Source organism: Chelonoidis abingdonii, chromosome 1, assembly GCF_003597395.2.
Source record: "Chelonoidis abingdonii isolate Lonesome George chromosome 1, CheloAbing_2.0, whole genome shotgun sequence".
Classification (NCBI taxonomy): Eukaryota; Metazoa; Chordata; order Testudines; family Testudinidae; genus Chelonoidis; species Chelonoidis abingdonii.
In genome coordinates, this window is record NC_133769.1 from 157,042,516 (window position 1) to 157,062,994 (window position 20,479).

The 20,479-nt window shown below is 41.8% G+C and overlaps 1 protein-coding gene across 6 annotated transcripts in view; it reads right to left on the reverse strand.

Annotated features, from left to right (window-relative positions):
* STXBP5L (syntaxin binding protein 5L) overlaps positions 1–20,166 on the reverse strand; it is a 451,518-nt gene extending 431,352 nt beyond the window's left edge. For all 6 annotated transcript variants that reach the window (XM_075071819.1, XM_075071811.1, XM_075071817.1 and 3 more), the window contains exon 1: positions 19,413–20,166. In XM_075071819.1, coding sequence (XP_074927920.1) covers positions 19,413–19,616 — 204 coding nt within the window. In that variant the 5' untranslated portion in view covers positions 19,617–20,166. The remainder of the gene's footprint in view (positions 1–19,412) is intronic.
* Positions 20,167–20,479: the final 313 nt, after the last annotated feature.

Consider the following 20,479-nt stretch of genomic DNA (forward strand, 5'->3'; position numbering starts at 1 on the left):
TGAAATCAGAAGATCTGACTCTGGTATACTCTGGGAGCAGATCTGTTGAGGTGAATGTGTCATGATATTTACATAGACAATTTTCAGGGTATAACCACACTTTAAGCTTTTTTCTCTTCTGAATTCTTATTCAATTAAAAAAACCTGCATTGTAAAAGGTTATTTAACAAAACCCTGAACAACAGTGAGAAACTTCTGTCCTTGACTGAAAAACAAAACTAGACTTTAAACTGAGACTTTTACCATTTTGATTGCATAAATATCAATTATGAAACATTGTCAATTATGTCTACGTAAAGAATTCAGAGGTATGTTATTAGCATTTGAATTAACAAATGAGCCTGTATCATACAATTAATTTTTTTGTATTATGTACATGCAGAGCCCTTTTTCCTCGGAAACAAGCACCTTAACATGTGCTACATCGCTTTATATAACTATATAAACAAATATCTTTGATACAATTCAGTAACAATCCTCCTCAAAAAATAAAAGAAATAACATTACAAAAATTCATATCAAGCTGATCTTTTCTAATATGTCATTTTCATTTGACTGTTTCCAAGAAGTCTATATACAGTACATTTGGCTCATCAACAAATTTTTATTATTAACACACTGTACTTTTACAAGGCATTAAATAAATTCTGAATTCACTCTCTCGTATTATTTTGGCCCTTGAAAGGAGTGATGATATAAAACTACATCTTTCAGTGAAGTAATTTATTAAAAAAAAATCGCACACCTAAAACCAGAAACAACGTCGCAACAGTAAAAGAAAAATCCTACAATCCTTATTCAAGAATCCTCGCTACATGAGAAAAATTCATATAAGACAAGAAACTCCAGGAGTCTGATTCTCCACTGTCCTCTCTCAGGATAGTCATTTTCACCTATGCAAACTGTGAGCAGAACACTACCAATTCAAACTGATCATATTTTACCGCCAGTTTGCCGAAATACAAATGCCTACACTATGTGTAAGGCAGTGAAGAATAAGCCTTAGGAATTTCAGACAGTAATTTTCTACACACTATTCTTTCAGATATGGTAGGGTTTTTCACATACAGAATTAGTTGGTCTACACTGGGGGGAAGAAGAATCAATCTAAGATACGCAACTTCAGCTACGAGAATAGCGTAGCTGTAGATGACGTATCTTAGATAGACTTACTTTGCGTCCTCGTGGCGCGGGATCAACGGCCACCGCTCCCCCGTCAACTCCGCTTCCACCTTTCACCCTGGTGGAGATCCGGAGTCGACGGGGTGCGCATTCGGGGATTGGGGATCTAGACAACACGCGATACATCAATCCCCAATAGATCGATCACTACAAACTTCCAAATCCACAGATGATGCCATGATGCTCAAAGAAATTCCATTGATCCTGAACCTCTGCATTATTCCCTGGGCTTTCCCTCTGCCTATTAAGCTCCATCTAAATTTGTGCCACCATGGGCAGCCTCCCAATGACACCAAAGTTGCCACATCCACTACCTATCTGGGTTTCAGTGTAAGCAGGGTAAACCCATAATTTTTGCTGGGCAAGCATTACCCTTTATGGATACATCCTCAGATTTTCTAAGACACAAGGTCATGGAGAGTGATCATCCCTTCCCATCTTTCCTCTACTCCCAACCAACAGAGCTCCATCCCAATGTACTTACAGAGGAACTTCCAAGGGGGCAAGAACAGGAAGGAGTATGCCACAGAGCAACTGTTTCCCTTCTATGAACATTTCACCACATACTCCTGGTGCTGGTGAAACTGGAGAAACGCACAGGGGCCCAGATCCACTAAGATATTTAGACACCAAAGGCCCAGACTTGGATAATTAAGTCCTGGTTTTAGGCAACACTACAATCCACAAAAACCCAGCTAGGCTGCCACCTAACCCTGTAGGTGCCTTTCTTTTTCCTGTAGAAGTTCCCTAGATGCTTAAGTTTCAGTCTCTAGGGGCAGTTTCCCACCTCGCAGGTGGGTGCCCTAAACTAAGACTATATAATCCTTCAGTCTCTCTCTCCCACACCCTACATTACTATTTCTTGTCCTCATACCCCCAACCAAATTGTGTGTGGAGTGAGGGAGGACAAACAGGATAACCTGGATAATTACAGGCCTGTCAGTCTCACATTAATCCTGGGCAAGATAACAGAGTGGCTGATAAAAAATGATTAATAAAAAATTAAAGGATAGTAATATAATTAATGCCAATCAACATGGATTTATAAAAAATAGATCCTGTCAAACTAATTTGATATTTTTTTTGATGAGAGAAGATAAAGTTTGCTGATGTAATGTACTTAGCCTGTTACGCATTTGACTTCGTACTGAATGACATTTTGATTAAAAACTAGAAAGATAAAACTGACATGTCATACAATAAATTGATTAAAAAATGGCTAACTGATAGATCTCAAAATGTAATTGTAAATGGGAAATCCTCAAATGGATGTGTTTCTAGCAGGATCCTGTAGAGAATAGTTTTTTGTCCTATGCTATTTAACATTTTTATCAATGACTTGGAAGAAAACAAGCCTAGCTCAGGTATGGTGGATTGCAGCTTTGTTCCAATGATTTTTTAGGTGCCTAAAAGTTAGACATTGCAATGTTTAGTGTTGCAGTGCCTAAGTCCCTTTGTGGCTTTGGGCCTGGGTCCTCACTCCTTATGTAAAAATCCCACTAGGAAAAAAATCAGACTTTGTGTAACTGGGCATAACTTTATTGCCTTTATTGAGGCTAGATTTGGCCCATTATCTCAAATTGGGACTGTGTATTTGGCCCTAAGTCAAAGCAGTTCAAGTAGCAGTTCATGTTGATTTTTGTTGCTGCTGCAGCACTGACCATAATAATCTAAAAACAGAAGCTACATTGTGTTCAGAGCAACATTTGTGCAATGGAGAGCTAGACTGTAAACATTTACCAGAACTGTAAAATATTCAACATTCCTGTAAGGCTTAACAGGAAACATTCCTGCCTCTTCTTCATCATCACTCAGAAGACCAAGAATAAGATGATCAAAGTTTATTAACTGGAAGTAAAACAAGCCAAGCTTCATTGCAGTTATAATTTTCAATATATAGCATCACCTATAGCAGGGGTCAGCAACCTTTCAGAAGCAGTGTGCCAAGTCTTTATTTATTCACTTTAATTTAAGGTTTTGCGTGCCAATAATATATTTTAAACCTTTTTAGAAGGTCTCTTTCTATAAGTCTATAATATATAACTAAACTATTGTCGTATGTAAAGTAAATAAGGTTTCAGAATGTTTAAGAAGCTTCATTTAAAATTAAATTAAAATGCAGAGCCCCCTAGACTGGTGGCCAGGACCTGGGCAGTGTGAGTGCCACTGAAAATCAGCTCGCGTGCCACCTTCGACACCCATGCCATAGGTTGCCTACCCCTGACTTATAGTTTAGGCTGCTTAAGTCTTTCCATTTTTAAAGGCTCTTTTTTCAATTGCTTACAAAACTTTCCAAATTTTTCAGATTTGGGAATGAAATTTTCCAGAGCTGATCTTTGCCCAAAGGTAGGTGTTTTGATTGCTGCGGAGAGGTTTAAAATATTTCAGTTGAAATAGTTCATCCATTTTTGTGTATGAAGATACTTGAGAAAAGAACTTCTGCTATTATAGTAGAACCTTGATTTTATGAATATTCATCTTATGAATGACCTATTATATGAACTATTTTGCTCTCTCTCCCATAAAAATATCATATAAAATCAAAGTCAATTCAAAATAAGTCAACATCCCTTAATGTCTTGATGCCTTCAGTGCACTGGAAATCACTCTGTAGTGGTTTGAACGACAAGAAGGAAGTGCTGTAGTGCACCATACTGCGACTTACGCACTGTACCTACTGTAATTTTGAGATGGTCTATTAACTTTTCTATTTTATGAACTCCTCAATCCTCAATTTAGTTCATAAAACAGGGATTCCACTGTTTTAAAATGTTTTGCAACCTTTTTTGAAAAGCTCTAGCACCACAGCAGGAAGGCTGTAAAATGAAATTTGATAGAGAGATAATCTATAGGTTGGGTTTGTGCTTATCAGTGTTCCAGTGAAATTTTGTTATGGAACATATTTTACAGTCCTTACTCACAATGAGTAGTACCTTAATCACAAACAGCTCTATTGACTGCAATGTAGTTACTCACAGAGTAGTATTCTACACAAATACTATCAGTAGAATTTAGCTCTGTACAATTAAATCAGCTCCCAACTTTCTACTAGCACTCTCACTGCATGTAATTTGAGTGCAATTTTATTATCTTCCATGGTGGGTATGAAATTTCATTTATATAATGTTTGATAATGCCTCATAACGCACAAGATGAATAGTGAATGGAACATGGCCTTTCTGTGGCTTCTTTATACCACTCTAGCACTGCAAAGCAGCTGGAAAGCCAGTAGATCCAACACCCTGCATTCCCATAATGGTTCCTAAGGCACAACTCAGTCCCAACCCTTGGCACAGGAAGCATGTCCAGGAGAGGCGTTGTGTAGCTGGGGCAATCCTGTGTGTTAGCAATCCCTGACTACCAAAACAGCCATAGGAGCCATCAGTTACTAGTACAAAGTTGAGCAACCGCGAGGCTGCTCTACTTTATGCAGGAACAGAACTGGTGCTCTGAAAGTTCCAGGATTAGCGAAGTTCATAAAAGTGACTTACCATCACCTTTGTGCTCTTCAACTTCACGTTGCTTCAGATACAACTCCAGGATCTAGGTCAAAGAGCACACATTTTGTGCGGGACACAGCATTTTACTGCTATACACAAGAAATTTTCACATAATAGAATTTCTTTGTTTTTATAAATATTCTTCTATAAATTCCTAGGAAATTTCATACAAAAAATGAGAGCATTAAGGGTGGAAAGTGACGCACCCAAAAGTCAAGAAAAGCCAAGATTAAGATTGCTCACACAACCTTAACCCTAGCCCTAACCCTTTTGCATGTGCACTATGATACAGTCTTTAAGGCTGATTCTCCACTGCCTCTCCACTTGTATAGTCATTTACATCCATGCAAAGTAAGTATAAAATGCTACCAAATCAGAATGAAAATGTTTTACCCTCATGTTGCAATCTCACTACAGATGTAATGACCACATAATGTGCAAGGTGCCGGAGAATCAGATCTTTACGTACATAACCACATGCTATTATCCCTGCATTTACTCACACCCAGTGTGCAGGCTAAACAGTATACAATATCTAAGGCACAAATATATTAGTGAATGAAACATGGTCTTATGGATCTGTGCTTTATTTTTTACCCATTTCTATTTACAATTACCCCAGTGTAAATCTGGAGTAAAACCAAATTTACACAGGTGTTTACTGAAAGTATATTTAGTCCCTCCATGTACAGGATAGATGGCATGTGGTGAATGAGGAAAACATCAGAGGACCTGCAACTCATTTAGCATGCAGTCTGCATGATGTACAGTGAATGAGACAGAGGATTTCTCACTGAATAAGGAGTATAAAAATAAATATTGAACAGTTGCCTCATTCCCAGTGCACCATCCAACCTGTATACAAAGGGCCAGATCCTCAGTGCAAATTCAATCTACATCAGCTGAGGATCTGGTCCTAAATCAGGCAGGCATCCTGAGGAAATAATAATATATGATCATATATTAAAGACTAGATTGTAGTGCATATAAGCAAGGGCACAGAGGTATCAGGTTCCAGACTTTTGAGTTCTTCAATTTGCATCATTAATGTTCTTTTATTGTAGTTTTTTGTATGAAATGTAAGCAATCCATTGTAACTGTTTAAACCGTAATCCTGCAAACAGATGTGCTAGGGTGGACTAGTACATCCACTAGCAGCCAGAATCAGAGCCTTAAAAGTTAAAGGTAACATTTTGCATTGACTTACACCTTGTGCAATCTTGTTGACTTCAGAGCTATACAAAGTGTATGTAATCACAAAATTTGTCCCTAACTGCAGGCACCAAACATCTCCCATTTGCACTACCAATCTTTTATCATTCACAAACCTTGCTAGCGAGCAGGCCTATTAAAACTGGACAAAATCATCCAGGGATAGTATCACATTCCATTTAAAGAGCTAAGTTTTATCAACCATCTGTACTTGACAACATTATCTCCTCCCCCAGATACACACTACTTACACTTCAAATCATACAACCCTCTATCTTCTCTCATTCCCAGCAAGCATCTTATATAAGCTGTGACAAGTTAACAAATCCATGTAAACAGCTTTTTTAAACACAGACATGTAGGGCTGAAGAGCTCTTGGGACGTCATCTAGTCCTGCCTCAGCACTGGGGGCTGGAAATCTCCTTATTACAGAAAAAAAATGCACAATGTATTTGCACAGTCTTGAGTATGTCACTTCACCTCTCTCATTTCTCATTTCCTCCTTCTGTAAAATGAAGATCCAACTTTGTAAAGCACTCAGAGATCAAATTTATAGGTCCCTTTTGGAGGAAAAATACTATACTATTGCTAGGTATTATTGTTTTGTAAAATATTTTTATAACTCCAATGCCCTTTTCCCACATCAGATGTCATAAAACTAGCAGGCATAATAGAATCTTTTCAGTCAATGGTCTGCATTTACTGCATATATGCCAATAACCCCATTAGGTCAGGATAGGCACGAAAGTTGACCTCTGCGCTGCATCCCCCTCACCATCTCTAGTAGCAACTGCCTCTCTTCTCTCCCATTTTCTTTACTCTTCTCCAACAGTGTCCACAGGCAGCTGGATACCAGGGCAGCACTTCAGTTTCTCCTATCCCATGGTAAGAGGACACTAACCCCAGACCTGCGCCATCACTGCAAAATGCACCTGAAAGTTTCTCCTTCAGCAAATGCTAAAGAATAATATTCTACTACACTTTCAAAATGGTTAACATGTTCCATTATGCCCTCAGGCAGCTATTTTCAGAAGAGCATGTCTTAGTGTACTTAGTGGGACTGAGGATACATCTACACAGCCCAGGGCAGTGACTCTCAGAGCATGGGTCAACAGACTTGGGCCCGCAGGGCTCACATTACCACACTAAAAATATCTGTGTAGATATTGTGGCTTGGGCTGGAGCTCGGGCTCTAAAGCTTAGGGAGGGAGGTGGGCTTCAGAGCCTGGGCTCCGGCCCAAGCTGCAATATCTACACAGTTATTTTTAGCACAGTAGCATGAACGAGTGTCCGTCAATCCGGGCTCTAACACTCACTGCCATGGGCTGCTGCCTCCTGTACCCTTTATGTTCCTCTCCATGGGCTGACAGCATAGGGTGCCACCACCTTCATGAGGACAGGTTGGCCTCTCTTTCACTGGGAGCAATGGGAGGTGGTGGCCTTTTGGCAAGAGGGAATCAACCTATGACCTCAGTCTCTTACAAACAATAGGAGATAGCAATTGTGTGTGTCGCTCTCTCGGGAAGTTCTTATGAACCAGATGAATTTTAGTTATGAAATATAATCCCAAAAAATGATCTTAAATTCTCCTTTTCAAAAGCTATATGTTACACCAGTTCTAATGAAAAGAGAGGGAAGGCGAGAGGGGGAAACTCTGTGTGTGCGTGCACACACACGTGAAGGAGAATATCGGGGTCCAGGGGAAGGGGGAAATTGGAGTATGTGTGTGCACGCAAGGGATGTGGAGAAAGTGGGGGAGAGAAAATTTGGAATGTGTGTGCAAGGAAACAATCCTGAGTGTACACTCTGCCTCAACAAAGCAACTGCAAACTCTGTTTACCTAGCTAGTATACCTTGTGCTGCTCCAGAATTGCAGAAAACAGCCTTTTATGGCTTAATTTGGCCATAAACATTAAAATGATTTAAGGTTGACACTTCATATCTTCAAATCATTCGAAGTATCACATGGTAACATTCTCTTTGAGTTTCTTGTTTAACGTTCATATATGAAATTATTAATTAAAAATAAACAAGGAAATTCCCAGACAAAAACTACATTAAATTGGCATTAAGACTGAGAGCACATATTAGTAATTTAGGGTTAAATACTTTGCAGGGATGTTGTCCAAGAACCAAACATTATAAACTTTGGAAATTAAGAGTTAAGCTTACACTTGAAAGAAATCCAGACATGTTACAGTATGCAAACACACAGTTAAGGACACTGATCAACCTTATATCTGACCTGCAATGGACCCCATAAGGGAGGAAAACAAATCTAGTGTGTCTTTAAAAATCAATTTAAACTAATCTAGCATCGCAAACACTAAAATGTCTTAATCACAATCATATAGTTTATGTCGGCAACCTATGGCACGCATGCCACCTTTGGCACGCGAGCTGATTTTTGATGACACACGGCAGTGGGTTGAGCCACTCAGCCCGCCGCCACTCTGAGGTTTCAACTGCCGGCACCTGACAGCCGCCGGTCCTACTCAGCATCTGCTGCTGGCCTGGGTGAAGGAATCCCAGGTTGGCAGCGGGCTAAGACACCGGATGACAGGAGCCGGTGGCCAAAATCCCAGACAGGCAGCGGGCTGAGCCACTCATTTGCTGCTCTGGGGTTCCAGCTGCTGGCCACTTGCCAGCCGGTGTTCCTGCCGCAGCTCCACTCATCTTGCTTCTAGTTGGAGTTCCAGCACAGGCCCCCTGCCAGACAGGGTCCAGGCTTCTGGCCCTGCTCAGCCCTACCAGCTGCCAGCTCCACTCACTTCAGCTACCGATCTGGGGTTCCATCCACTGATCTCCTGCCAGCCGGTTAACAACTGATCACTCAGAAGCCTGTGTGCAGCTTAAAGTATCCGAATACGTGCCAGACATTGGAAAATTCAGCAAGGGCAAGAATCACATTAAACTGATAAGATCTGCATTTTAATTTAATTTTAAATAAAGCTTCTGAAACATTTTGAAAACCTTGTTTACTTTACATATAATAGTACTTTGGTTATATAATATATAGCCTTATAGAAAGAACTTCTAAAAAACATTAAAATGTATTACTGGCACGCGAAGCCTTAAATTAGAGTGTATAAATGAAGACTCAGCACACCACTTCTGAAAGGTTGCCGAACCCTGATATAGTTATTACACAGTGTCACTACAGGATAGTGTCATTCAGCCAATGATAACACAGTCCCTGTTGAAACCACAGAATGGAAACTACCAGGATAGGGCTTGGGGAAGTTATCCTCGCAGGATGGCTACTGCCTGAATGCATCTTGGGGGGTAGATGTGTCACCCTCAGATTAATTGTGGTTGGGAGGTGTCACAGAGTCCCTGGGCAATGCTCTGGGACTGCTTCCCACCAAGCCAGTCAGGACTTTGAGAAGCCCCCTCTCCCTTGGAGAAGACTGTCTCCAGGGCAAGAAGCTTACATGACTTCACCTCCTGGGTCTCTTCTAGGTGCATTCAGCATTTTCTGCCCCTCTGTGCGCTTCCCACAGCGAGTTCATGCAGGCGGGGTCCTGGGGAAGCCACCGGGTCCTGCACCCCCACTTCTCAGTCAGACGTGACTCTCAGCCAGCCAGTAAAACAGAGGTTTATTTGATGACAGGAACACGGTCTAAAATAGAGCTTGTAGGTACTGCGAACGGGACCCTTCAGCTGGATCCATTTTGGGGGGCAGTAAGCCAGATACCCACGTCTGCACTTCACTCCTTGTCCCCAGAAAGCTCCAGGCTGAAACCACCCCCCAGCCCCTCCTTTCTGGCCTTTGTTTCTTTCCTAGGCCAGCAGGCCACCTGATCTCTTTGTCTCCAACACCTTCAGTTGGCACCTTGCAGGGGAGGGGCCCAGAACATCAGTTGCTAGGAGACAGAGCGTCAGGCATTGGAGAACACTTTAACCTGTCTGGTCATTCAATGACAGACCTGCGGATGACAATTTTGCAACAGAAAAGCTTCAAAAACAGACTCCAATGAGAAACTGCTGAGCTGGAATTGATATGCAAACTAGATACAACCAACTTAGGCTTGAATAGGGACTGGGAATGGCTGAGCCATTATAAACATTGAATCTATCTCCCCTTGAAAGTATTCTCACACTTCTTATCAAACTGTCTGTACTGGGCTATTTTGATTATCACTTCAAAAGTTTTTTTCTCTTAATCAATTGGCCTCTCAGAGGTGGTAAGACAACTCCCACCTTTTCATGCTGCGTGTGTGTGTGTGTGTGTGTGCGCGCGTGCGCGTGCGTCCTCAATATAAGTTCCATTCTATGCATCCGAAGAAGTAGGCTGTAGCCCACGAAAGCTTATGCTCAAATAAATTTGTTAGTCTCTAAGGTGCCACAAGTACTCCTGTTCTTTTTGCGGATACAGACTAACATGGCTGCTACTCTGAATTCAGGCATTTATGTACACTGGCCCTTTGCTCTGCAGCAACAATACACCCTTATCCCACCACTTAAATACTTAAGAACTGCATAGGGGACACTGAGGCACCAATACCATATTCAGAGAAAACATTAAGAACATTCCCATTTCGTCACAAGAGGCATCACCCTTGCACAATCCATAAGCCCCCCAAATCAATCTCCCTTGAGAGGATGCCTCCTAGAAAATTCTGCAAAATGAACTTTTTCTGTGGGAATGTATGATCTGGCCTCGTTATGTACCTACACTATTAACCCTATGAATTTAGTATGATTTAAGGGAACTGGAAGTTTATATGAATAAAATGAATATCCAGTTATATCAGTTAATGTAAACAAAATGTTTTGGAAGGGATAAAAATTTCAGGTATCAGGATTTAAAACAATATATTATTGGGGATTAGGAGGGGACTTCCACTGGGGGTATCTCACATCTACCTGCTGTAGGGTTCTTTCACCTTCCTCTGAGGTTTGGGGTGCTGACAATGGCCAGAGAGAGGATACCGGACTAGAGAGATCACAGGTCTGTGTTCCTTAACCCAAATATGAATTTCCAACATTTTCTGTATGTCTAGATTAAATATATAATTGTCTGCATGCTCAATTCTATATTTCTTATGCAAGGAAAAACTCATGTTCTCCCCAATGGGAGACTTGCATAAACAACATCGACTATGTCTGATAAGTGTTCATCTTCATTCTCATTCAATCTTCTCCCAACTGCATCACGCCTAGCAACCAATTTCCTGCAAAAGTAATAAAAGCCCTAATATCCCTATTAATGGTCTTTCTGAACTCAAGAGATTTGCAGTGTCATAAATGTGATCTTCCAAGATCTGAACATGAGATTTAGTCCCACAGCTAACTAGTCATTTCTACATATTGTGTTAGAGCTGGGCTGTGGGCAGCCTGTGTGCACAGTTACCAAGTCAGGAGACAAGTAGCAGGGTCTGAGTCAGGCACCAAGTTGCAGACAGCAGGCAAATAGCAGAGTAGGGGTCGAACTGGGTCAGGTTACCAGGAAGTCAGGGTCAGTCAGCAGGTAAACAGCAGAGTCAGGGACAACCAGGGTCAGAAGCTGGAGGCTAGGGTCCACAGCAAGACAAGGTCTGGAGTGGAAGCAAGCAGTCTGCATCATTGCTCAGACAGCTTCCCATAACAGCTTCCGGTTTATATACTGGCATAAGCCAATCAGTAGGCTGTGAAGGGCTGCCGCTCAGGCCCTTCTGGGCAGTACTTCCTGCAGTGCCTAGCTTCACAGGGTCTTCCAGAGGAAATACAGCTTAAGTTTCCAATGGTGACGCGGAAGCATCAGCAGCCCAGCACCACTACAGTTCTAGGTTCTAGTCCCGCAGGGGTGTTGCTGGTCCAGACTTATTCAGGTGAGTTCTGTGGAATTCCCCACCAGCGAGTGGCAAGGACATGAGAAGCACACTTAGGAACCTGCTTCTCATGGCCACAGTCTTCTCAGTCCATCACATACTACAGGCATCCATCAGGAATTAAGGATGGCATGCACTTTTTACTCCTTGTGACCCTGGATTTCAACCATGGAAGCAGTGGTGTGGTTCAGTCAGGGATGGTGCATTTCTCTAGTTGGGCATAAAACTGTGTCTCCAGGACAGACCAGACATGATGGCAGTGCTGCTCAGAGTTCTCAGAAAACACCAGTATATCATCAAGGTAGATTATCACATATGGCCCAGGATGCTCCTGAACACATCATTTTCGAAACGCTGACATGTTGCAAAGGCACTGGTTAAACCAAATGGCATTACTAAGTATTCAAAGTGTCCATATTAGGTAAGAAAAATGGTTTTCCACTCATCCTTAGGTCTTATGCGCACTAGACTGTATGTCCCCTGAAGATCTAGTTTAGTGAAGAAGCTGGCAATCCTCAGGCAGCCCAATAATTCTGAGATGAGGGGCAGGGGGTACTGGTTACAAATCTGATACCTGCTGGTTCCCGGTTCAATGCATGATACTCTATGCAGAAATGTAGTGACCCTCTCTTTTTTTCACACAAAGAGGACTAGTGCCACATTGGAGAGGGTTATCTCTGAAAGAAGCCATTTGTAAGATTTTTTTGGATATATGCACGTAGTGCTTCTAACTCTGGCTCAGACATAGTGTATATCCACGTGGCACATTTGCCCTTGTTTGTAGGTCTATTGGATAATCGTAGTCCCTGTGTGAGGGTTGTGAATCCATGTTTTTCTTTTCAAATACATTCAGGTAGTCTCAATATTTGTTGAGAAAATTGAGGTTCTGGTCTGGAATCACTGCTTCTGGTTAGCCCCCACCTTCTGGGGTCTCACTTCTGAAGGTCTTATTCACTCCTGGGGCCCTGGCTGCAGGTCAACTGGGGGTTGGTTGATTTGTTGGAAGCAAGCTTTCTGGTTATATTTGGAGGAGAAGCTAATGCTTCTCCACCATCAGGAGATACATAGGTCATGCAGCTCCAACCAAGGAATACCAAGAATTATTGGGCAGAATAGAGAGCAGATCATATCAATGCATACTATTTCTTGGTGCCCTATTACTATGGTCTCTAAGGGGACAGTTTCTCTGATCATCAGTCCTGATGATAGGAGGAACCCATCAATCATCGCAACCAGGTCTAGTGTGGGTTTGGCAAGGTTTGGGCTGCCTTAGCACCTACAAAGTTGGCAGCAGTCCTGGAGTCTATTATCATTAGTTGCAGGGGATCTGCTGTGCCTGCCCATAGTCTGCAACCGCAGTAGCAACTGGAAATGTGGGGCCAGCCTATGATTCCAGACAGGGTTCCACTTGAGGGCTGGTTCCAGAGCATGGAGCTCTAGTGATGCCCAGGCTGTACACCACCCTAGCAGGCTTGGGCTGCTCCATTTCCCCAGCTCTTTCAAGTGGGACAAGAGGCAAGAGTATGTCCCGGAACACTGCAGCTGACATTCTCTCTCCTTTGGGGCCAGGCGTCAGTGACCCAGGGTGACCTACATGGATTCAGGACTCAGTTCTACAGCTTTGTTGTACAGGGTGGGCACGGGATTTCTTTCCTCTTTCTGAACATGCAGCCAAGAGTCAATGCACAAGGCAAGATTAATAAAAGCCTTTAGGAACATGGGGTTTTTAACATGGGCTAGCTCATTTTTCACATCCTAACTGACTCCTCACAAGAACTGGTATAGTTGGGCTGCTTCACTTCATATGACATCAACCACAAGCCATCAGAAAAAAGCAGCACAGGAGGTGGCTGGCCTTTGCCCCGGCAGCTTCCAGGGGGCAGCCTCTGTGAAGCGGACATGATGTAGGTCATCAAAGATGGCTGAGAAGGCTTGGCAGGCAGGAGTCCAAGTCGGAAAGCACTGGGTTGTTCTGCTCCAACAGGAGGAAGCCCAATTGAGCACTTCACCAATGAGCATGCTAACTACTAACTCCACCTTTATCTGATCTGTAGGGTACATTTGGGGGCAAAGCAGGAAGAACAGCCAGCATTAGTTCAGGATCCTCCAGAATTTCCAGCAATCCCCATCAAACCATTCTGGCAGCAACACTGCAAGGGCCAGTTGCTTCTCCCTGTGAGCATGCTAGCTGCTCATGTACAGTCTGTGGGAGGGGATGGGCAAAGGTGGTCTGAGCAAACTGTCAGGACCAGGCCATGGGCAGCCTGTGCACCTTGGTCAATTACCCAGCTGCAATCAGGAAACAAGTAGCAGAGTCAGGGTTGAGCCGGGTCTGAATTCCAGGAAGTCAGAGTCAGACACCAGCTTACAGACAGCAGGCAAATAGCAGAGTTGGGAACAAACCAGGGTCAGAAGCCGGAGTCTAGGGATTCACAGCAAGACAGGGTCTGGTTTGGAAGAAAGTAGGACACCCGCATCATAGCTCAATCAGCTCCCAATAGTGGCTTCCGGATTTATATACCAGCATGAGCCAATCGGTGGGGCTGCAAGGGGCTGCCAAGCAGGCCCTTCTGGGCAGCACTTTTTGCGGTGCTCAGCACAAGGTCCTCCACCAGAAACCCAGCCTAAGCTTCCAGCGATGATGCAGAACCCCTGTGCTCCCAGGTTCTAGTCCAACAGGTTCTTACATATTGTGGACTGTGGCTTGTACTCACCTGTGAACATGTGTTAGGAAAGCACCTGTTTAATATGATGGCAAAATATAAGAGATTATGACCCTTACTCCAAAGAATCAGGTTAATTCTATGCCACTAACATCAATTTGAGCTTTACTATCAGGGGTGTCATTTCAGAAAAATTCTGTGGGTAAAGGGTGGGCAAAGTTGTGTCAGCATACAGAATATTCTCTGTCCAAAACAGCACGATGAATGAGAAAAACTGGGCAATTATTGCTCCTCTAATCATCACACCCAAAGTTGGGGGGAGGGAGTGGGAGTGGAAGACATAATGAAGCATACAGACCCATGAAAAGTCAGAGGGGTGGAAAACCAGGGACTGAGGAGGCAACTGCTCCTCCCCCATCTCAGAGTAAATGACGCCCCTGGCTACTACTAATTTCATCTGGATCAGGCCCAGTTTTTGGCACGAGGCTATTGTCACAATTTCAGTATAACTTCACCTGCATTCCCTCTCTGTGGTCCCTTGAGGGCACTTAAGGCTTCTAGCTCCCAGCCATCACCTCTCTTGGCTGGAAATCTGTGTCTCTCTCTTTTCTGACTGGGGTTTAAAGGGTCCACAGCTCCCTGCATTACACTGCCATACCTCCAGAAAGCCATTCTCCCTAAAGGCCAGAACCTGTGCATTGCTTTCTCTCTCAGAGCCATTAATTGTGTATTGCCAGCAGTTACCAGTTACCACACAGCTCCTTCTAAGCAAGCACCTTTATTCTCAAGGTAAAAACATTACAGAGAAAACATGTTAAAAACAATAAAAGTTCCTATACTTATGCTAAAAGCTTACCAGAGGTCACCCATCAGTCTTATGGGGCTCTTGTAGGCCACAGTCTTTCCAACCCTTCTGCAAGGGTTGGAGTGCTTTGATAAAAGGTCCTGTCCATTTGCTGGATCAGAAAGAAGGCCCCAAGTCAGTTTAAACCCAGCCATTTTACACCAAAAGCCTGTTCTTTCTCTGTTGGTTTCTAAAAAAAAGACAACCAGTCTGAACTAGTATATTGAAGCCTCTCCAAGGGGTACTAGCTCTCTGGAGTGTTCATAAGCTAAATGATTCATCTTAATCACCCCCTACTACTTTTAGTTCCTTGCGGAGCTGTGGTAATCCTTCCCCCTGGGAATTACATACAATCCCTGGCCCACGGTGTTATATAAACCATTCATACACTTAACACAAAATGATCCTCACAGATATTACATGTGGTTGCAATATCTATCACAGCTACTACATTAAAATTTTTGATTCAGTTGATCCAAGCTATAATCAATATCTTTATGATATGCACATGAATAACCACCTCCCAAGGGCAGCCATGTAAACTATGTGATCTGTATCTCAGTTTGCTGATTTCACAGTAGCTGACAACTATAAGAGTGTTAGAATTTCATGTCATTATATTAATACTGTAAAAGAGGTTGCCACTGATTATTACAACATTACCTTCATGTAAATTTATCATGCTTGTTAGGAAAGGCAATAGCAATTTAGCTCACAATATTTCCAAACCTAGTATATTTATATTCTGTAAATCATTAATGTAGTCCCCTACGTTTGAAAATAAATATCAAAAGGCAATTGTGAACACATCCAAAAACACAAAATATTCAGTTTCTATCCATTAGCTTTGTGCCTAAATCTAATTTACTAATATACCTGATAGACACCCCAGTGATAAGCACCTTTGAAATACAGAGAGGAAAAAGCCCTTAAATCTGTTGTTAATAAAACCAGCATCTTAACCGTAATCTGGATCCTGCAGTTTTTATTTAAGAAAAACTCCCATTCACTTCAAATGGGAGATGTGTCTAAGTGAGGAATGCAAGATCAGGTCCCATAATTCTGAAGTATGAGTCAGCTTTTATGTTCTACACCTAAGTGAAGACACAGTAAAGGAATGAAAAATAAAACCATTTTAAAAGATTAGCTAAACTGTTGCTCTATCTGTCCTTAGCCTGCAGCCCATAAAAATTCAAATTTGCCGTTTGCTTTAATGGGAGTTTTGAGTGAGCAAGGGCTGCAGGATCAGGACCTCAGACATGTAGCTAAAAAACTTACCTATTCCAGCTGAATAATATTCAATGAAAATCTCAAAAGTCTGTGTAGGAGTAACTTGAAAAAAGGCAAGTTTTAGATTCTATGATCCTTTCTTTATTTTTACTTTTGCAACATTTCTCTTGAATTGGTTTATAGTACAAATTATTACTCTGAGCCTGCACCTTGTAGAATGTGGGTGGACTGCTGTGCCCATGTGAAACCCCACTGACTTCAGTGAGGGTCTGCGTGAGCACAGTGGTCCATTCATGTGCTACAAAGTGCAGGATTGGGGCCTATGGGTCTTCTGTTGGTTTACTCAAACATATTCATAAGATTACCAAAAGGCCATACAGCAGAATAATTCCTATCTAAGGATAACCTTTAGGGCAGTGTATTTTTTTATCACCACATATTTATGGAATATTTTGGCAAGTTTGCTTTTATTGCATCTATACGTTTTGATCAAAGGAAGTACCAGTGAATATCTTGTATACTATCAGGTTGGCCTCTGCAGTACCATGCTTTTACAAGCAAGTGCTGCTGCTGCTGCCTAAAGCTTTCATGTATCAATATTGTAAAAGCAGCAAAGAGTCTTGTGGCACCTTATAGACTAACAGACATTTTGGAGCATGAGCTTTCATGGGTGAATACCCACTTCGTCAGATGCATGTCTGATACTTGTATCAATATAACTCAGCTTAATAATGTTTTTAAAAAAATTAAAAGTCTGCTAATTTTAAAAAGAGAAGCAATTATTGCTTGCCAAAATCTTCCAAAAATAATGTATTACTAATGGACTCATGTATGTAGATAGATTCATCGGAAAGCAACACCACAGAATATTCTAAAGTAACAAGTAAATTCATAATTAAGGCTAAAAATGAACTGACATTATTCTTAATGCATCCTATTTTGACTACGTATTACAACATATGACATGTAATATCACACAATACTATTTTGAGACAAATACAAATCATAGGTGCTGTAAGATGACTTCATCATAGAGTTCAACACGCTGAGTTTTAGCCTTAACTCAGAATTCCCTTGACTTTGTGGATTTAAGTCAGATTCTACAATGCTATTACAATATATTTTTGATGATTTGTATTTCCTTTTTATTACTGTGGTGTTAAAAAGGAGAGGCGGGACTCATTAAAATATTTGAAGTTTGACATAATACTGTTTTATTGTATACATACACAAAAGGAGCCAAATTGAACCCTGGTGTAAACAGGTATAATTCCATTAAAGACAGCTGAGTTGCACACAGTTAGACTATGGAGGAATTTGGCCAAAGGGCCTGATCCTGCTTTCACAGAAGGTAATGAAAGGCAAAATTCCCATTATTATTTACATAGAGCCTAATCAAAGCTCACTGAAGTAATTTTCCCCCTGGTCCTGTTCCTACTGAAGTCAATGTGAGTTTCTATATTGACTTTAATTGGGAACAGAATTAGAACCATAATGCCCCAAAATGTGCTAATTGTTTGATTTTAATGACAGCAGAAGTGAGCCCTTAGTTTTAAATATTTATGTTGATGCATGCAATATAAATGAACAGTAATCACTTTACATGGTTAAATATCTTAAATTTCTTCTTTTTTTCAAAGAACCAAAAGCAATTAGATTACGATATGATTTGATCATTCCCCAAATTTCAAACCATAGCCTTTTATGCTGACTAATAAAGAAGGATCTTAAACAGGTAAACTTAATTTATTTTTCTTTATATGCCTTATGTTAATCAAACTATTTTATTTTTCAAAGGTATTAAGCAAAACATAAATTAATAATAAGGTATTAAGCATAACAAAAAATAAAAATAAATGGTTCATCCTTTTTTGACTTTTTGTATATCAAGTTGAGCCAAATTGGAATTTCAAAAACCTTGAAGGATGAAGTTTATTTTGGGAAGATTAACACAGCTTTTAAAACATACTAGCAATTTTTTTTCTTACAATTTTTTTAAAAAAATCATTTTTCCTCTTCACACTTTACAAGACATCCTTGAAAGTTCAGCATTAAGGGATATGATTCTGCAGTCCTTTCTTAAGAACAACTCCCAGTGAAAGTCAACAGAATTCATGTTAAAGTTGAGCCCAATCCTATTGTCCTTAACATTTCATTTCTTTTTTTTTTTCATTATAATTTGTTGTTGTAGCGTTGGTTATAATTACTGAGAAGCTAGTACTGATTTCATTTTAGTTAAGAATAGTGCTAAAGCTTTCATTATGAAAAATAAACACGAAAAAGACAAACACAGGGATGAACCTACACTTTTTAGTCAGATAAAAAAAACTCTATTGAAGGATCAGGTCAACACTTAAGAAAAACAAAAACCAATCAAATTTGGGGCTATTTAATCTTGATACTATTCTATTATTATAATGTTGCCATAGTTAACAGTCTTCACTGGGAATATTAAAAGAAAATAATTGATCCCTTTTCAGTGCATCACAAATGAGAAATGAAAACATTATGTGCAACATCAACTCCACTGGATTTTATTTTTGTTTAATGACCTTTCCTGAAATATTACCTGCAACATATTTTATTTAAAAATGAACCCTTGCATGCTACTCTGAATTTCCAAAAAAGAGCTCACTTGCACATTTTATTCTTGCTACCTTTCCTTAATTCCTTACCTGGCCACTGTAGTGTTATCAATTTGGAAACTGAGCCTGAACTCAGGATTGGGCTCTTGATGCTGACATTAAGAGCCTTATGAATTTGTTTACTACTACAACTGTGCACAGGGAAGAACAAGCATAAATGTGATTTCCATCACTCCAGGGTTCGTTACCACAAACACTGCAGTTGTCAAGTAAAAGGTATGCTGGCATCACATCACTCAGGCCCCCTAATAGATGCTTTTTTCTTTCATTCTTTCTTTTAATTCTAATAGTAAATTAATAGAAAGAGCCACTCCAATCCTTACCTTACAAATCTGGAAATAATCCGAAGACAGAATTTCCTGGATCTCATCTCTGGGTGTCCCTGCAACACCTGCAGTCCCTCCTGGATGCACGGATCCACTTCCAGCCCCAATTCCACCACCACTGCTACTGCCACCACCGCTACTGCCACCAGGAGATGAGGCAGTTAAACCATCCAAAACTTTGCGGAAATTAAATTTCTTCATATTGGAAAAATCTTTAAAAGGATGTGCGGGGGGAGGGGGGAACCAGTGTGCTTTAACACACTCAGTCACATGTAGCAAGAAAAACAACAAAACAGTCCGATGTTCTGCTGGGTCAGGCAGTCCGTTAGTCCCTTGTGCCAAACAGGGTCCCAATATCAGGCATAACTGACTGAAAAATATATGGGCTTCATTTTGTCAGATGTAAAAGCTGCCCTGAAAAGGTCCTTTAAAAACTCCACAAGCAGCAGAACTAAGAATTTATATTCAAAGAAGAAATAACGTCAAACCCGGCACCTGAGTCTCTCACAGAGCCCACGTTTGATGGTGATTTTGTTTCAACACGAATAAACCCCCATAAATCAAGACTGGAACCTGCGTCCAACAAGCGCTGACGCTATTTTTCTATCTGTTTCGCCCTCAGCCTGCCCTTTAAGCCGTCGGTTGGGGGTATTTTCATTCAAATCCCCAAACCGCCTTCAATAAACGCTGCCGGCCACCGCATTCTTCTCCGGCACGTTGGGCGAACGGGGGGCGCCGGGAACTTAAAAATCCCGGGAATGGGCAGCTCGGGCGCGAGGGAGGCGCCGGATCCGCGAGGCGCTCGACTCCCTGCAAGCGGCGACCGACCCCTGTGCCGCGGCCCCTGGGCGCCGGAGGCGCGGCTAGGCGGCTCTGCGCGCGGCCCCCGTTCGCAGGCCCCGCCCCCTCGGCTCCCGTTGGCCGAGGTTCTAGGCCAATGGGAGCTGCGGAGCCAGCGGTGGGAGGCGGGCGGAGGGGGCCACGCCTCCGGCGGCGCGGGGAACGGTCCCTGCTTGCGGGGAGCCGAGCGCCTCTGTCTCGCGCCCCAGCTCCGCGCTCCGAGC